A 20327-nucleotide genomic window follows, 5' to 3' on the forward strand; every position below is an offset into this window, starting at 1 on the left:
CCATCATAATATTTGATAAACTAGAATATATGATTTTATAAATAACAATTTCTGATGTTTATCAATTTAACATTCTAGATACAATTACTTAGATTGATTTTAATTTATGAAATATAGACAAACACATTACTGCAATGACTTTTTTTCTGAGCCACTGCTCCTTGTTTTAGCATAATATAAACCAATAATAGGAAAACTTAAAACTATCTTCTAATTATAGAGAATGTAGAGGGGTAATCTAAACATTATGTATATACAAATTCATATATAACTAATGTTAAGAGATCTCAAGTAGCTATCATGTTACCTTGGAGTTGAAGAAGTGGGGACCTAGGGTGGCCTGGTGTCACATCTCTGAGTTGGTATTTCTAAGCTGTGGAACTTTGGACAAGCCACTGACTTCTCTTAGCTTCTATTCGTTTGCTTGTAAGATGACCATACAAAACAAATTTCCCTCATAGACTAATCATACGTATTAAATGAGATAAGTCTCACATGCAAAAAATGTTTAATGGGAATCATGGGGCAGAAATGGGGAGAGAGCGTAGGGGTGACATTGTTCAAAAAGGAATGTACTCTTTACCTGATTTGTGTAACTGTAACTCCTTGGCACAAGACCTTTATAATAACGGTATTGGTGGCTCACACCTGCAATCCTACCTACTCAGGAGGCTGAGATCTGAGCATTGAGGTTGGAGATAAGAGTTTCATTGGGGCTTTTCTGCCCAGGCTAGCTTTGAACCATGATGCTCAGATTTAAGCCTTTTAAGTAGCTAGGATTAAAGGCATGAGGCACGGGTGCCTGGCTAATGTTTACAATTTTGGCATTGGTCAACAATCCAAAGATCCTATGGTAGTACATGAAGTAATTTACCATGTATTGAGGCCTAAATCTGAGGTTGGAGAATAGGTGTCTGCCTTTAACAAGTAATGGCATATACAAAATCACCCTGAATTCTACTCTCACCATGGGCTAGCATACTTTCATCTGTTTTGAAAGTTACTATACCACTTTTCAAAAATGGAAAAACAAGAGTATATATCAAAGCAGAATTAGCCACTTGAGAAGTCACAAAGTCATCAGAATTTATACCTCTGCCCAATAACTTCATGAAATTTAACCAAGGCCTGGCCTAAGTACTTTGAGGATACCCCTGTTTTCACTTACCTCCTGGGACTGCTTGCCATGAGGCATTGAAGCCTCTCCCATTTTCCCTGTAGTCTGTCCTAAATAGGACTGATAGTTTATTGCCAGAGCTGGTGACCTGCAGTGGAGTCCTAGATCCCCGATCACACAACTGGGCTATTCTGGGAGAGTGGAAATCAGGACCTCCATAGATCTAAGATTAGATACAGAAAAAAAAACACAAACAAACATCAATCAAAAGATATATTTAAGCAATTTGAACCCCTCCTTTTTACAACCAACTCTTGGAATTTATGACAGTTAGAGATTGCTTTCCTATGTGGTTATAAATGATGAACGTGAGCTGAGTTCAATCACCCATGAAATACCTGCTTGTTCAGCAGATAATTGTAGAGGTAGACTGAATTTAAGTGTTGACCTGTAATTTCAGCACTCAGAAGCCTAAGGTAGGAAGATTGTAAGTTTGTGTGTTCAAAAATAGCCTGGGCTACATGGGAAGAACCTGCCTGAAAAGAAAATCCATTCTGTTTCTAAAAGCAGAGTTCTATTAATTCTCTAGTTATAGTCATACATTTGCATCTACTCTGTAAATGATTATTTCTTAAGATTAGGCCCCAAATCTACTGCTTTTTGCTTCTTCAGAAGTGTAAATATATCTTCTAGAAATGCATCTAATGTCTTACTAAGTTCGAGACAACAACTTAATGATATATTCCTTAAGCGGAACTGTCCTTGGCCTTAAAACACTAGTGTCCAAATCTCTCCTGGACGCCCTTACTTCTCCAGTGTGTGCAAAGAATGGTGGTAACAGGACGATCTGAACCCAACAGAATATAGCGATCTCCCCACTGATCTTGGGGTGTTGTTACATTTGACTTTGTAGATGAAGCCTATTAGTATCTGAGCCCTTCACACCTAGCCACCACCACCCTCCATTCAGGTCAACAGATGGAGGCTCAGTGCAGTGGAGTCTGTGCTGAGCAACTCGGCCCTTGCCTCTCCAGCTGGGCCCCTTCATGGCCTTACTATTCCTCAACAACCCCGCCCTCTCCCTGCTGGGGGGGCCCCCCCCACCCTCTCGCCCCCCCTCCCCGATCCTTGGCCCACCCAGAGGCCCTCAATGACAGGGAGGGAATTTACTCAAGTGCTCTCTCTCCAGAGAGATTAAGAACAAGAAGCTTCCTTTAAAAGGGGAGGAGTATATGACTTGAATCTATAATGATGTCTTTGTCTCATTAGTTCCCCTACAGTCCTTCTGGGAAGGCCAAAATGAATGGAAGTGCTGTTTCAGAGTGCCTAGCACAGAGACTATAATTGCAAAGGAATGAAGCAGGCCCAGAGCTCCGGGTTTATTTTCATTAGGAGGAGCTGATGTTTGTGTGCCCCTTAACCCCCAAGGAGCCATCAAAAGCCAGACTTCAGGAAAGGGCTCCTGTGGCCCTTTTACACGTACACATATGCAATGGAAGGACCAAGATCGCTTCTTGTTTGGGAAGCCCTTTTTCACATTTTCAGTCCCCAGAGCTTGCAGCCAAAGGACATGTGCTCCTAATCACCAGAGCCCCGAAAGGAGCACACACTTGGAGAGGGAACACTGTGCCCAGGCACCGAGAGCTAACAAAGAAAACCCACACGTCGGCAAAATGTTCTTTGTTCCCCTGCTCAGGCATCCCGTTGAGGTCACAAACATAATGGGTATGAGCTGCCTGGGCCTGGGAGCCTGCAGAAGAATAAACACTGCCACTTGCGACATTTCTGCTCCCCTTCCCACTGGGCCCAGTGCACAAACAACCAGTCCTGCCCAGCTGCTCACTCCCCGCAATTGTCTGGCTAATGGCACCTGGGTGGGCACTTCCTTTCCTGCCTGATACCAATTTCAGGCTCTCTCAGGGGAGACTGAAGTGAAATCAGCCCAGTATTTCCATGGCCCACACAAAAGAACGGTGATTCTGGCTTCCACCAATAAAGCCAATCACACATATGTTTAAAAAAGAAAAAAAAAAGATGGAAAGAATTTCAGGGTGTGGTTTCATTCCACCACAGTTTATGACTCATCTCTGGTTAAGGAAGAACTGGCCTGATGATCAGAGATAAAAGTGCAGCTTTTAGCGAATGGCTCCACATGGAGAACATTTCAAAGACTATGCTTTTAATCTGTTTTGAACGTTTCTTTCTGCTCTGTTGGCTCCATTGATTGGCAGGATCAAGTCAGCATTCCAGGGTTATGAGTTAACCACATGGCTTTAGGCAACTGGTCACTTTCTGGACACTGATTTTTTTTTTTTTTGTAGGGAAAAAACATGGCTTCTGTTTCAGTTATGTGGTTTCCAGGAAGTCCAATTGCTGATGATAGTAAGAATCTACAAAGCTACATTTCATGTAACAAGAAATACCAGTCAGCCATGTTTCTACAAGGGTTGGGGAACCTTTTATCTGCCGAGGGCCATGTGAATGATACCATACAAAATTATTTTAAAAAGAAAAAAGGCCAACTGGCCATGGCAAGCAAGAAGTACAGTATGTGTCTATGCTGCCCATGTACCAGAAGGTTCTGGGACCATAGATGGCCCAGGGGCGGGCCATTCCCTACCCAGGTGTTACCCCAGCACACCCACCAGGGGGAAGCAGATTTGAAACCTTCTGCCAACACACCATCAGTGGCTAAGGACAGAGGGAGGGGGGAAAAATCACTTTATCATCATTTAGCCCAACCAGATAACAGAGCTCTCTCCTTTTGAGCACGGCATTGTCTGAGAAGTGAATTAAAGTTGATGAGCAAAAAGTCAAACGGTTGATCTTTTCAGGCTTAAGAAGAAGAAGAAAAAAAGAAATTCTTCCCTCAATAGTTAACATTCTCAAAGACTCCTCTCCCCTGCCTCTCCCCACTGGTGATGGAATGAAGGAACCACTCTAATGTCAGCTTGCTCTAATACAAACGGACCTCCAGCACGGCCTGCCGCCTCTTCTTAGAGACATCTCTGAGCAGGCATGGTAGCCCTCTGGCTGCTTGTGGCTGCCTGGGACCCCTGCTTTTGGTCTCTCAGTTTTAAAAACTGTTTGCAAGGAACAAGCTCTGTCTCTCTGCTTTCTACCGTAATAAGTACGATAAAACCCAAAGCACAATGAGCCCATTTACATTTTGCCAACTGGGCATGAATCACAGGCACTTGGGAATATGAAAATGAAGAGCTGGAACATCGCACCCTACTGGAGAAGAGCTGCTGCCAGCCCTGGGTAAGTGTCAAGGGGTTTTATGCAACCAAGTAATATCCATGCTGGCAACAGAAAGCATTTGGGCATTCCCAGAGTGAGAGTTAGTCCCACTTCACACTGCGAAGGTAAGTTTCAGGAGGTGCCTTCTTCTCTCCCATGCCCTCTTCCTCGTCGGAGATGGAAGCATGACTTGGCAGCAGGCCTACCATGAAGATAAGGATGGAACCCAGGGTTTTCCAGCTCAGTCTCTGATTTCATTTCCTGTAGCTTTCTCCCTTTCTACACAGGCATGAGGTACTGAAGGTAATTGCTAGGGGCTCCTCATCCACCCACTGAAGAGATGGTTTTAGAACCCCATTTTGGAATCAAAGTTTGTAAGTGTCACAGTTTCCTACGAAGTCTTCCTTGCTCATTTCAATCTGCACACATACATGGTTTCACACTGGCTTATGGAGCTGTGACTGGGTTCACTTCTCACCCTCCAGTGGTCATGGAAAAGCCCAAGAATGTGAGTGTGGCTCCAAACTATAATACAGGGACAAAATCCTTCTCTTACTTATTCACATTCATATGAGTGTATGGTTGTAAAAATTCCACTGTGAAACCACTAGTCATGTGCATGATGTCCTATTGTCAGCCAGAGGTTTGCATGCTTCCATTCAGTTCCCAAATTGCATTGTATGTTAGCACTTTGCTAAGTACTTAGGATATAGTGGCAAAACAAACCAAAAGGACACCCCCAGCTTCCTGGAATAAATGTTAAATCCTTTTCAAAATATGTGATTTTGTGTGGAATTAGAAGTCATTAATTTTTGCAAAGTTCAGAAGATACAAATGAAGACACATCCACATAGGTTAATAACTAGAGTCTTGCAATAAAAAAGTGGAGATTAATAAATGTTTCTAAAGTTCTCAAGGGTTTTACTAAGATGCATTCTTACCAGTAGAACTGGAAAAGTACTCATCTTTAAAATTCAGCACACCAAGTAACTATGGAAAAGCATTAAGCTGGGCTGGGAAAGTGGCTCAGTGGTAGAGTGCTTGCCTTGAATGCATGAGGCCCTGGATTCGATTCCTCAGCACCACATAAGCAGAAAAATCCAGAAGTGGCGCTGTGGCTCAAGTGATAGAGTGCTTGCCTTGAGCTGAAGAGCTGAGGGACAGTACCCAGGCCCAGAGTTCAAGCCCCACGACTGGCAAAAAAAAAAAAAAAGAAAGAAAGAAAAGAAAAAGAAAAAAAGAAAAAGAAAAAGAAAATCATTAAGCTGTAAGCCCAGCTATTCAGGAAGCTGAGGTAGAAAGATTTCAAGTTTCAGGACAGTGCAGTTCAAAATAATGAGACTGTCTCAAAAGAAACCAATAAAAAAAAAAAAAAAAAAGAGTTGGTGCATAACCCAATGGTAGAGCTCTTGGCCAGCTCTGTATCTACCAGCCTCTATAAGACTGAAGTTCTATCCACAGCAGCTCCAAAACAAACAAACAAACAAGCCACCTGCAGTGTTTGCAGGCAGCATCTCTCTGTACATGGTCCCTCCCAATGTTTTCTCAAGAGTTTTCTCCAACTGGAAGCACTGGATGCTAATGCTCCCCAGCAAAGTACTCACCATTTGGGACCAGAATTAGGGCCTGAAACTTCTTCCATTCCTTCAGAGGAAGATCCTGAGTCTCACAGAAGACTAAGTCTGTCTGCCCACAGGGGCACCCTCTCTCCCTGCCTCATGCTCCCTCCCCCAGCTCCCTATGCCTGCCTGCTCCCCTCACCTCCTAACTGAACTGCCTACAGCCAAGGCCTTCTGGCCCTGCTGGAGAGAAAGCCAATCTCAAGTATCAGTCCCAAACATCTGTTAACATTTCTCATGAAGGGCTGATATTCATTAGGATGTCTAAGCACAGAACAGGGCTGCAGACTGAGTGGTTTCCAGTTTTACCCCCAATGTCGTAGAGTACCGAACAGCAGCCTTGCTTCTTACCTCCAAGGCATCATATAGGCAATCTCTGTAAAATTCCATATCGATGTCATGAATGGTGAGCTGGATGCTACTCCCTGGTTCGGTGGTGAGGTACCAGAGGCATTCCTTGTTGTGTGGATAATTCTGAGGGTACCCGGGGCTGCTGAAGGTACCTGAGGCTCCCGACAACTCCCCACCACAACCTGGGAAAACAGCAAAGCTTAGTCAGTTCCCAGTGTGAGGCAACACCTGGAACAATTTCCAAAACTCAACCCACAAGAGGTAACTGAAAATACACGATGCTGGTTTAGGAGAAAAGTCATAATGAACTTTAATTGTGCAGTTATAAAATATAAAAATAAAACAATGACAAAAGGATAAGAGAGAGAGAGAGAGAGAGAGAGAGAGAGAGAGAGAGAGAGAGAGAGAGAGAAAGCTTGCACAAATTCTAGGTTCAATCCCTAGCATAAAAATAAATAAATAGGGGCTGGGAAGGTGGCTCAGTGGTAGAGTGCTTGCCTTGCATGCCTGAGGCCCTGGGTTCGATTCCTCAGCACCACATAAGTAAAAAGAAAAAAGCCGGAAGTGGCACTGTGGCTCAAGTGGTAGAGCACTAGCCTTGAGCTGAAGAGCTGAGGGACAGTGCCCAGGCCCAGAGTTCAGGCCCCAACGAGACCAGACCCCCCCCAAAAAAATTAAATAAATAAATAAATAAATAAATAAATAAATAAATATAGCCAGGCACCAGTGGCTATAATCCTAGCTATTCAGGAGGTTGAAACCTGAAGATCGTAGTTCAAAGCCAGCCCAGGCAGGAAAGTCCTTGAGAGGCTTATCTCCAATTAATTGCCCACCCCCCTTTTTTAAGCCAGAAGTAGACCACTAGCCTTGAGCACAAAAAATCATGGACAGTGTCCAGGCCTTGAATTCAAACCCCAAGACCAGCACAAAAAAATAAAAACAAGAAAGAAAAAGAAAAGGAAAACCATATATAGAGAAAAATCAATCATAATTTAATGTTCATTTTTAAGAAACATTGATACATTATTTGTCCTAATTCTCACCACATCGAAACTTTTAGTATTTTTATTCATCATATAGGTACTGATCCCATAAATTTGTATCTAAAATGAAAACCAAAAGCAACAGATGTTCTAACTGAGGAAAGAAACAGAAGCAAGTGTTTGTAAAGGTTGAAATATCATGCCACAAAAAGCAATGAGGCCTTGACATGAACCAATTAGAGATTTAAAAAATATTGGAGAAAAAACTAATTTCTTTTTTAATGAAGATATTCAGACTTGTGGCTTATTCTTATACCCTATACAATGGAAAAACATATATAACAATGGAAAAACATCTTAGCATTTGGATTAGATATTGGTAAGCAATTTAAAGATCTGCAAATTCCATCTATAAAGTGAGATAGTGTACTGGAATAAGGGAAGAGGTGAAATTGTCCAAAAAGAAATGTACTCTTTATCTGACTTACGAAACTATAACCCCTCTGTACACCAAATTCATAGAAACAAAAAACTATTTTAGTTAAAAGTTAAAAAAATCTGTTTTCATATAAAATTCTCATTTAGCTAAAAAACAAAAGCCAAAGAAAGCTCTAAAAAGAATCATGATTTCACAAAGAAGCCTAATTCTAGTTCAAAGTGCTGTGTTCTTCTTGAGTTGCTTGTCTTGTGTTTCTGCTTATAAACCTTAGGTTTCCAGACTTTAAATTTGCTGTTCAGGGCAGCCAGTATATTCCATTGGTTCTGCTATATCACTTCTCTCATTACTGGCCTAAATCTCTGCAAAAGCATACTACTTAAAACTGAATGTGTTAACATTGTTTCCAGTCTGTGAGAATGTTCAAAAACAAAGGCCATAAAAGATTAGTAAATAGTTGTCCTGAAACCCAAAACACTGCAGGCTATGAAGCTCTTCAGTACCAACGGCCCACTTGAAGGGGTGCCACTTACAGTATATTCCAGAAAAGAATCTGTCCTTAACTTGGGTAACACAACGGCCAATACATGTGTTAGGATGGGACACCTTTTCCTAAATTACACTTATGAGGAAGTAAAGTATTTCTATTTACATTTTCAGCTCGTGGGTTCCTTGGTTAAATAATCCTTAAAAGAGTTGACAATGACCAAGAGGCCCTGTATTGATAAAGGGCACTGTTGAATGGCAACTCCTATGTAGAACTACTTAAAGAAAATACAAACTGGGCTGGGAAGGTGGCTCAGTGGTACAGTGCTTGCTTTGTATGTACTCATGTCCTGGGTTTGATTCCTCAGCACCACATAAGCAGAAAAAGCTGTTAGTGGTGCTGTGACTCAAGTGGTAGAGCGCTTGCCTTAAGCTGAAGAGCTGAGGGACAGCGGCCAGGCCCAGAGTTCAGGCCCCACGACCAACCAAAAAATAAATAAATAAATACAAACTTAAAAAAAATCCACAAATAATCCAAGGAAGAAAGGTAATAGAGATTAAAAAAAAAAATAGAAGCTTAGGGTTCTCCATCTCTGGATTCTTAACTTTGCTTCAGTTCACCAGCCAACTTCTTTCTTTTCTTAAATCATAGTTGACTCATAAAAAAAACTCTGTAACATTTTCCATGGTCTTTTCAACTGTTTTAGGTTTTCTTGTAAATAATAACTAATGTCATGAAGCTAAGCAATGTAGTCTGAAAGGATACTATCAGAATTTTGGAATTGAATTCTGCTTTGAAAAATTACAGCTATAGCTCCATAGACACAAAAATTCTTTCTCCAAAGATTTAATGTTTGTATTTAGGTATGTTATATTCTGTTCTCAACAGTAGCTTTTGTACATGTATGTGTGTGTGTGTGTGTGTGCGCACGCACGCAGTGAGAGCATGAAGAGAAAAAGAAAAATTCAAAGAGATTTCAAACTTGAACAGCTTCTTTGTCTTCTGCATGACCACACTGTCTTTCCCTATTTGTATGGACAAACTCACATTTATCAGCACAAGTAAAGTTTCATGTGTCTCAAGGTAGCAAGTTTAATTGAATATTTTTATTAGATTCAAAGTATAATAGGAACTTTATTAGCATTTATGGTTAAAACTATAACTGCTAGAAAATCAAGTTAATGGTGATAATGGCAATAGACATGAAACTGCATTTCTGTGGTCCTAAATTTTGAGAAATGTAAATTAATTATCTAATGTCATTTATAGAGCATTTGTCATAAGCAAAGCAGTACTGCAGAAACAGGTAGATTTAATGTCTCCTAATGGAGGGAAAAAACCCTCATGTAACATAGGATATAGCACAGGAGGTAAAAAAGGATAACATAGCAGGTATATAGGATGTGATATGTAGATTACTGATATCCTCTCTGTCACCACTGTACCCGAGCAGATGCATAAATAATCAAATGTAAAGGAAATAGAGAATCTAAAGTAGATGGAAGTTATTTAGAAACATTTCAGGCATCAACAGAAAGAAAATGACTGAGGATGAAAGCACTACCAAAGAGAGAATGATTGCATGATGAATGCAGTCACAAATTTAAAAGAAATAATCATAGTAGCTGTATATATCAAATTAGCACGAAGGTTTTCATAACAGTGTCATGATTTCAAAATTACTTAATGTATGTTATATAGAAAAAAAAACTTTCAGGAAGCTTCTAGCATACCAGATACAACACAGGCTATGGAGTAAAATGATACGGATTCCCATATAAGCTGGGATACTATATACAGAAGTATTGTAACCTGGGTAATCTCCAGTTCATCTTTATCAGTATTAATTATTACCTCTAGGAGTCATTATATCAATTAAATGAAACAATCAAAATAAGGACTTCAATGCAAATGTATTACTTATATTTCCTCTACACGTTCTGTGCATTATATTTGAACAAGACTTGGGACAAGATTAGGGAAAGATCTGGAGATAGCAAAGGAGTTATTGGCTAAAAACATCACAAATAATGACAGAAGAGGTAAGATATGGGTAGATCTACAACAACAATGGTTGTACTACAACATTTCTGTTTGTCTTGTTTTGTCGTGGTGGTACTGCACTTGGGTTCTAAGTTTATCTTTAAAGAAAGTCCAAAATCTTGGAGCCAGTGTCTTACACATGTAATCCTAGCAACATAGGAAGCTGAATTCTGGAGGATGGCAGTTCAAAGCCATCTGGGGAAGGAAAGTCCATTAGACTCTAGCGTCAAAACAATTCAGCCAAAGTTCCAGGCTGGGGACATCGGTCCAGTGCCAGACAACTATCTACCTATAGTAGTTCAGTTGTCATACACACACACACACACACACACACACACACACACACACACCACACACACACACACACACACACACACACACATACACACACACACACCATCTGTAGTTGTGTTCTCTTCACTCTATATGATCATATGGGCCCCAGGGCAGTGGAAATATAATATTAAATATTAGCTTTATTACTGCCCTCTCATCAACTAACAAGAAAATCACCACAGCAACTGGAAAAAGCAAAAAATAAGGCAGAAGTCTTTTTTATTGACTTTGAGGCAAATCTGACAAAAACAAACAAACTAACTAACTAACAGGGCCTCATTAGCTACCAGCTGAATTGGAATAAAAGGTTTTTGAAGTGAATAAGATGATTTTCAGTTTTACTTAATCTTTACAAAACTCTTGCTGGTGACTGATAATCTGTTTGATTTTCTTTCCCTCTAAAATCCTAGTCCTCAGATGGAAGGAAGTGCTACCTTATCAGCAGGAAGCAGAGTCATCCACTAAATTCGTAACAAGGAAGAATTAAATACTGTTGCTATAATAGCTTATATAATTACAGTTTTTTCATAAAACAACTCTGCTAATACTCATTTTGTGTTGTCTAAAACAAGCCATGAGTTTTTAAATTCAAGTTAAAAACACACAATAATGAATCTCTTACATATGTTCAATCCTCTGGCTTTTGTGTGCGTGTGTTTTTAATAAATGAACTTTATAATAAAAACAAACCAGCAATAAAACAGCCAAATAGGACCACAGCCAACAAAGTTTATCTGTCTTAACCTATGATGATTTGAATTTCGTCATTTCTTTACCCTCTGCATTTTCCTGAAACTTTATTCTATAAACCAATACCAAATGTGAGCAAACAGATGTGATCAAAGACCACTAGGACCAGCAGGAAGGAAAGGGAAGGGAACCCACCCAGCTAAGACACTTTCCTGCCCTTATCCTCTCACAAGAAGCAGTCTTCAGAAGAATACTTGAGGAAATAGCAGTTAATGTTAAACAGAGGCCAAAGAGCTATAAGAGAATCAATTTCCAACCTAATAAATGAGGATGCTCACATAACAAAATATATAGATATTGACATATAGATATGGTTATGGATATGGATGGAAAGACAGACAGATACATATATATGCATACATACATACATCAGGCATGCATACATACATACATACATACATACATACATACATACATACATACATACATACATACATACATACATACATACATAGTGCTGATAATAGAGCTAGAACTTCAGGGTTGAGGCATTGTCCCTGAGCTTTTGTGCTCAAGGCTAGCAGTGACCATTAAAGCTACAGATCTACTTCTGGCTTTTTGGTGGTTACTAGGAGATAAGAGTCTCACAGCCTTTCCTGCCTGGGCTAGCTGCAACCAAGAGCCTCAGATCTCAGCCTCAGTTAGAATTACAGGAATGAACCACTGATACCCACCTTGTATTATATTTTAATACATTTTTATTTCTGTTAGCCTAAAATATAAAATCTTTTTGTTCTACAAAACCTTGAGAAGTGTCTCATAAGATCGGGCAGTTTTCCACCATCATGTAAAAGAGCAGTCCATATGTCTGAGGTCTCAGAGAGAAGTTGCCAGGAAAGACCCTCCTGTGGGAGATGTGGAATGTGAAATGGTAACTAAAGATCAGATTATGGTATAGTACAACTCATACCAAGTAAACTATTCCCTGCAGTATAGATCTTATTTCTGGAACATCTGTGAAAAATGTACTAATGATGCTGAGGGTGTTTTGAGCTTTCAGAGCAAAGAGGACAAGGAAGTAGAAAGTGATACAGGTTTCTGAAAGTAGCCAGAGTTGCTTACAAGAGGCTGGCATATAAAAAGAGAGCCTGGCTTGATGTTACCTGGTAATTCCCCAATAGGCTGGAAGTGTACAAAGGCATTCTCCTAAGGAATGATAGGCAAGTGACAGGTATCTGTGCTACACAAACAGAGACTAAAAAATCCAGGTCATTGGTCCTATCTGAAGAGAGGGTCAAGAGCCAAAATACCTATATTCATAAGGGCCTGACTTCAAGGATCTTTAGATTAATTTTTTGGATGATTTGGTGGGCTATCATATATCCACATCTGTGAGAATAAAGACAGAGCTGGGATGTGCATGGGATGAAATTAAAGAAACCCGTGAAGAAAAGCCAGTGGCCCAGGTGCATGAAAACCAAGAGGGGAAGCCGGGCGCTGGTGGCTCATGCCTGTAATCCTAGCTACTCAGGAGGCTGAGATCTGAGGATTGCTGTTCAAAGCCAGCCCGGACAGGAGAGACCATGAGACTCCTACCTCCAATAAACCACCAGAAAACCGGAAGTGGCGCTGTAGCTCAAGTGATAGAGCGATTGCCTTGAGCTGAAGAGCTGAGGGACAGCGCCCAGGCCCAGAGTTCAAGCCCCACGACCGACAAAAAAAAAAAAAAAAAAAAAAAAAAAAAAAACCAAGAGGGGAAAGAAAAGACAGAAATGAGTTAGAATGGTGATTTCATGACTGAAGGAGAGTTGTTCAAAGCAGCTCACTGGACAGACTTGTGTTTCCACAAATCTACTCCTATCAGGAGCCCGAGGAATGGGAACTTATAGGGAAATAGAGTATTTGCTGAGCTTATCAAGTTTAGGTGAGGTCATACTGGATTTAAGTTGATCCAATGTCCTCATTGGGAGAGAAAAATTTGGACTCAAATACACAGAGGGAAGGAGGCAACGTAAAGATAGAGGAAGAGAAAATGGAGCAATGCACCAATAAACCATGGAACACAATGACTTGCAGCAGTCAATGGAAACAAGAAGGAAGGAAGAGTCCTTTGGCAGAATAGCCCTGTCCACACCCTGACTTTACATCTCTGTCTGCCACAGAATTAAAGATAATAAAATTGAACTTTCTTAAGACACTTAATTTGTGGTGCTTCATAAGCAGCCTTAGAAAGATTGCATATCTCCATTCTTTGCCTAATATGAGAGGTGACCAAACTCACAGCCAGGCATAAAATGGAATGTAACATTTAAAGGAGCATGAATAATTATGTATATATGTATACATGTTCCCCCTTGCATCACACTTATTATATTGAAATTTAGAAGAATGGTTAATCAAGGCCAAAGTTAACACATAGAAAAGATTCAATGAGAAGACAGATATATTACAAAACACCATAATAGAGGGAAACAAGTAGACCCAAGAAAGAACAATGGAGATAAGTCATAATGATGATTATATTCTAGGGATCCCAAAAGGATTAGAAATGTTCGTTTTCCATAAGGACTTCAAGCCTGTCCCAAACTTTGTGGTAATCTACTTTAGTTGCCTCATTTCTATACAGCAATACATATAGAGAAGACTTCTTTGCTTTTAATACTAGAGACAAAAAAATAGAACAAGAAGAGCAAGAAAATAAGCTATAAATGAGCTCAAATATAAGGAGCAAAAAATCAACACTGTCCACAGCTATTTGATAATTTTATAATGATAAATTATATATTATATGTCATATAAATCTGGCATTAGAACATTCATTCCTTTCCGAATATCTGAGATACTCTGGAAACATATTGAAGTGCTACAGCTTAGTTTGCCATGAACTATATATATCTATGTGTAGTTATACTTTTGGAGTTTTCACCCAAAAAAAGTTTCAATTCCCTGTATAGAAAATGATAAAAAAATCTTTCACTTTTACCAAGAGAAGTATAGCCATTCTCACTGTTTTTTTCCCTTTTGATTTACTTATATGCATTACCTTCTAGTCTACTTCAAAATATTTTCTCAATAGAAATGCTTGGCTTACAATTCTCTGGGAGGAATCAATCTATTAATCTCCCTCTCTCTCTTTCCTTCTCTTCCTCCTCCTCTCGGCCTCCTCCACTCTCCTCTTTCTCAGATATTTTTGAAATCATAAAAGATTTCTAAACAAAACTGAATATAAAATTATGTCAAGGAAAGAAATGAAATTAAGTAGGACTGCCCCCTTCCCCCAGTAAGGTCTGCCTACCTAAGGCTATTAGGACCTAAGTTACAGAATCCTACAAATAGAAGATAGCATTGTCTTCAGTAAGTTACAAATTCAACACTTTTACTCCCAGTTAATGTTCTGTTTAGATGTATGTATTCTAAACTTGGGTTTTTCCAGTGTCATTGTTTTAGTAGACTGCCTCTTGGAGGGAAAAATTGAGCTGATCTCCAGGGTACTGCCTCACCCGGCTCTCCCTAATTCTTTAGTTCTTTGATTGAAATTCTCAACCTCTCCTCCACAGGGAGTTTACTAACCACACCAGCAAAAGGGCAAACACAGGGTTAGCACCACCCTGATGCTGGTGATGGACGGGCACCCCACTGTTCTGTCCAAACCTATGCTTCTGGATTGTTCTCTGAGACAATTAAACCCAGGGCTACAAGTCCCTCACACTCAAAACCTGCCAGCAGCTAGCTAGCCTAGCTCCTTGATCCTGAGCTTAGAGGAGGTCAGAACAAGTGAAAGAACAAAATCCCCAGATCCTGATTCCATTTCCTATTACTTTATCCTAGTCAAGTAAATTTCTTCCAAAACCAACCATCCTTTCTCTCCTCATTTGAAGACAGCTCCTCCCCCTCCTGGAAGCCAGTTTGTGCCATTGACCTTGGTAATAGATAAAGATTATCCCTGCGGTTTGTCCTAGATCCTGGATCTAGGACAATTGTCCCAGTGGAATGATTCAACAGATGAGCATTCGATAGATGAGCAATAAAACAGATGGGGCCGAGCAGGGTGCTAAGCATGTGTGAGGCTCTGGGTTCAATCCCCTGCACCAGAGTGATAAGCAGAAACAAAATAGGCCAGACAAACAACAGTGAGTTTGAAATAGTCCTTTGCCAGGTAGTCAGAAATCCCTCAGCCACAGGCCCACTGCTACCTGAACTAACAGTGCTGGAGCCAGATCATTGTTTATGCAGTTTGTGTACATCTCTTAAAATGTCCATTATTAGGCATTTTGGTATAAAATTACCAACATAAGCTCTGAACATTTTTACTTTTCAGCATCACTTCATCTTCTCTGCAATGAAAATTTGGTGAAAACATTTGCTTTTAGGATGAGTATTGCTATTAATGCACCAAGCTTGAGCATTTGGATTTGTGTCATTTATTGGATTATAAACTCTAGGCTAGGTGTAACTTCATGAAACTTTCTACCTCTGCTTTTTGAATTTGAATCTTTAATACATATTGATTAAGTTAATTCAGAGATTTGTGTGTGTGTGTGTGCCAGCACTGAAGCTTGAACTCAGGGGCTCACCACCTCGCTTAGCTTTTGTACTCAAGACTGGTACTCACAACTCCACTTGCTCATTAATTGGAAATAAGAAATCCATGTACTTTCCTTTCCGGGCTGGCTTTGAACTATGATCCTCAGATCTCAGCCTCCTGAGTAAGTAGGCAAGAGCCTAGACTGGCTTTACTTATCCTTTTTAAAAACCATCACCACTAGTACTTATGAAAAGTTCATGTTCAATTAAATTAATACACAAAGCATTTATTTATATTTTCATTCATGTTTTAGGGAATTCTTTTCTTATACTCAATCTCAAGATAAATTTCCAATTATGTTTAGGTGGTAAAAGTATACTGTTTTGTCTGTAAGGAGACTACATAATAAGGAGGAAAAAAGCTGGGCGCCGGTGGCTCATGCCTGTAATCCTAGCTACTCAGGAGGCCTGTAATCCTAGCTACTCAGGAGGTTGAGATCTGAGGATCCAGTTTCAAAACCAGCCCAGGCAGGAAAGTCCATGAGACTCTTATCTCCAATAAAACCACTAGAAAACCAGAAGTGGCGCTGTGACTCAAGCGGTAGAGCACTAGCCTTGAGCTAAAATGCTGAGGGACAGCGCCCAGGTCCAGAGTTCAAGCCCCACGACCAACAACATAAAAAGGAGGAAAAAAAAAAACAAGACAAAATATATTGATGTCATTATTTACATTTGGAATATCAAACTCTTATTTTCCTCTAACGAGTTCATTGTTTTGTTGAGACCATAAGATGAAACAAGTCCTGAATACACAATGTGTGAGACAAATGTGTTGATATTCAAGTAAATGGTCAAAAAAATCTTTAAATCATGTTTGTTACAAGGGCGGTTAGTCATTTTTGGCTGCACCCATATTTGAAAATGAAAAAAAAAAAAAACTAACGGTTTCTTTTTTCATTTTGTACCAAAAATGAGAGTGTGGAATCCCCTAAAAAGTATGTGCAAGTGCTATCAGGGATGTCTGTTGCTAGGAAACCAGACCACAAACAGAAGATTCCAGAAAGCCCTTTTTCTGGCCTAATCTCAAGGACTATTCCAAATTGTGCAACATAGGATTTAGAAAGGTCATGGTTGTTTGAGGGTTTTTTTTTTTCTTTTTATAACTGTTTCAAAGAGTAGCAATGGAAATAGAGCTCACATTTTTTGAAACAGGAACAACATGGGAATCGGGATGTAAGACGGCTAAAGGGAGCTTCCTTGCTAGAGACCCAGAGCCAACACCACATGAAGGTCAACTGTGTGTATGCCTGTTTATTGTTGTTGTCAAGGAGGCAAAAAAAAAAAAAAAACATTTTAAACAGTCAGGATTTGGCGTTTCTCCTCATTTTGAAAGTCCAAACATATTTAGTGTTGCTTCTATCACTGTGACGTTGCTGGAAAAGCTCTGAAACCACAGCAAATGGAGCTGCAGGGTTATCTTAACATTATTACATTTTTATTCCAAAAGAGGAGTTGGTGGGAAACAAGTTTGGTTCTGAGTTTTGAGATAAGGCATCATAGAACCTCAGACATATGTCCTATGCCCAGTATTGCTTTGTTTTGTGAAATTAGTATCATCTATGAAGAACTTCTTAACCAAAAAAATACAAGTGAGAATTTGTTTTTTGGTTTTTTGGGTTTTTTTGGGGGGTCTGGTCATGGGGCCTGAACTCTGGGCCTGGGTGCTATCCCTCAGCTCTTCAACTCAAGGCTAGCACTCTACCACCTGAGCCACAGTGCCACTTCCGGCTTTTTTCTTTTTGCTTATGTGGTGCTGAGGAATCGAACCCAGGGCCTCATGCATGCAAGGCAAGCGCTCTACCACCGAGCCACCTTCCCAGCCCCACAAGTGAGAATTTGTGATAAATAACTTCAGATACAGTATCATCATGCAGAACTCTGTGCTTTTGGTTTCATACTGCGTCAAAAATTATTTCCAATTTTCCACTATAAAAGATATTTTTAAAACATCACAACTGGGCACTGGTGGTTTACACCTGTAAGCCTAACTACCCAGGAGGCTGAGATGTAAGGATCGCTAATCAAAGCCAGCCCAGGAAGGAAAGTCAGTAAGACTTATCTTCAATTAACCTCCAGAAAACCGGAAGTGGTGCTGGGGCTCAATTGTTAGAGTGCTAGCCTTGAGCTAAAAAGCTCAGGGACAGTGCCCAGGCCCAGAGTTGCAGCCCTACAACCAACAAAAAACAAAAACAAAAAATACAACAGCAACAACATCACAAAGACAAAAGTCCAACTTATCAACTAGGCTGAAATATAAACACTATTTCTTTGTAGATATAACATGTATATAAATATGAGACAAAGCCTAGCCAGCATTTAGGGAAATTGCTTCTAGTTTAAACAGAACTAGTGGTTCTTGCTTCTCCTTTTTCAAAATTTCTACCTGATCCCAAATTACATCACTCCGTAATAATAATCCAGAATCACATGCTGGTTTCATGTGGTCATTTTTTTTTCCCCATTCATCTCTGTCAAGCATTTGCTTACTGACAGTGAATAAAAGATGTGTCCTTGATTACATGGAGTTTAGAGCAGACAGGTGTCTTACTGCTTCTGTCCCTGAGACATAATTACCACAGCCTAGCAGGAAAGGCCACTGTAAAAGCAAGTCCATCCCCTGCAGAAAGTAAAGTCCCCATCCGCCATCAGGACCAGACAGTGACTCACAGCTCGGCTTTCTGAATGCGCCCTGGGATCTCTGCTGATTCATAAATATACTTTTCTTACAAATATCATACCTCCAGACTGCTATGAATTGTTTCACCATGAGGTAGTAAGGTTCAGGATGTACAGCAAAGGGATGATGGTTTGGTCATTAAAAGGGTCTCGATGTTTTTAAATGCGGAAACCTACACATATGTTTTTGTGTTTCAAAGTGATAGCTGTAGAGAGCTTGTGAGGAGTGGGGAGTTTGGCAGTTGTTGTGTCAGCCATGATCACAGGGCCAACCACATGGTCCTTCCGACCGTTTCTCTGTTGGGGATCCACTGGAACATGACTCACCCTTGATCTTTGAGTCATGTGTCTCGGCCAACCTGCATCCCTAGCTCTCAGTATCACAGGGAGCTTCTTTTACATCCTTTTATCACCATCATCTGAGAGTTCTCCAACTTTGTTGTCCTCTCCTGACATTCCTCGTTCTCTGCAGACCTTGTCTGTATGGTTTTCAGAGTACTACAAGATGTTGCCATGGCTGGTAGTAGAACCTATTTGAACTTCCCTCTTGCTCATTTCCTGCTCACATCTACATCTTTCTTCGCTTATACTCATACAGGCATTGACAATTCTTGTTCAGACCATTCTTCAAGAGCTCCAAGACCCCAGTCTCATGTTTTTGCATATCTCTCTATCTTCTTACTGAGGTTATTATTTTAAAATGTACATCTGTGCAAGTCATTAAATCTCTTGTTTATGGGGTGGTTAATTACGCATGTCTGTATTAACAGCTACTCCAAGGGCCAACATGGATTACCTGATCCTGGGGGTTGAAGACAGGCTTGGGTAGCACAGAAAAACAAGGCTCTGGCTCACAGCCTCTCCCCAAAATACCTTTCTGCAGGAGGCTAGGGATGTAGCTTAGTGGTAGAGTGCTTTCCTAGCATAGGCAAGGCCCTGGATTCCTTCCACACTAGCACAAGGGGAAACATGACCAAAAAAAAAAAAGTAAAAGAAAAAGAAATCCATCTGTGATGTTTTGCAATGGCAAAAAGTAATAAATGAAATATTTAAAAAAACACAAAAATATCAAGTTCTCTTCTCTTTTACCTTCTATTTCAACAACCTTTTTTTTTTTTTTTTGGGTCCGGTCGTGGGGCCTGAACTCTGGGCCTGGGCGCTGTCCCTCAGCTCTTTTAGCTCAAGGCTAGCGCTCCACCACTTGAGCCACAGTGTCACTTCCGGCTTTTTTCTTTTTGCTTATGTGGTGCTGAGGAATCGAACCCAGGGCCTCATGCATGCAAGGCAAGCACTCTACCATTGAGCCACCTCCCCAGCCCTTCAACAACCTTTTTTTCCTTTAACGCATACTACTTGCTTTTACTTAGTACTTTGCCATCTTTTTGTTCCGTATCAGCCCACTAAGCAGCTTTTCAAGCTCTTTTTTTTTCCAAATTCTCACCCATGAAAAGGTAATACCCAGATACACTGTATATCTTTTATGTAGCACATGTTTCTACATCTAGTGTATCAAAGAGTATTTTTCACATGCACACTAAAACAATTTTCTCTCCTTTGAAGAGGCCATTGCTCCAACCAAGAATAACAGGAGCTTTTACTGAGATAATTGCCCTTAGAACCTGTGGGCTCTCTATCCTCCATACTTCTACTGAGAAATGCCTTTCCTTCCCAAATAATTCTTGCCATTCTGTTTTCTACAACTCAGCTCCATGAACATTGAGAATAAACACAGAAGACTGCCTGGCCTGTCTCCAGAACTCCC

General features: G+C 40.2%; 1 protein-coding gene across 1 annotated transcript in view; it reads right to left on the reverse strand.

Annotated features, from left to right (window-relative positions):
• Positions 1–20327, reverse strand: part of Cubn (cubilin) — a 230570-nt gene that overhangs the window by 109388 nt on the left and 100855 nt on the right. Inside the window, exons 29-30 of the mRNA XM_069990436.1 lie at positions 6331–6512; positions 1169–1340 (exon numbers count right to left, since the gene is read on the reverse strand). Of these exons, the coding sequence (XP_069846537.1) occupies positions 1169–1340; positions 6331–6512 (354 nt within the window). The remainder of the gene's footprint in view (positions 1–1168; positions 1341–6330; positions 6513–20327) is intronic.

Source organism: Dipodomys merriami, unplaced genomic scaffold, assembly GCF_024711535.1.
Source record: "Dipodomys merriami isolate MVZ:Mamm:240054 unplaced genomic scaffold, mDipMer1.0.p SCAF_4, whole genome shotgun sequence".
NCBI classification, from domain to species: domain Eukaryota; kingdom Metazoa; phylum Chordata; class Mammalia; order Rodentia; family Heteromyidae; genus Dipodomys; species Dipodomys merriami.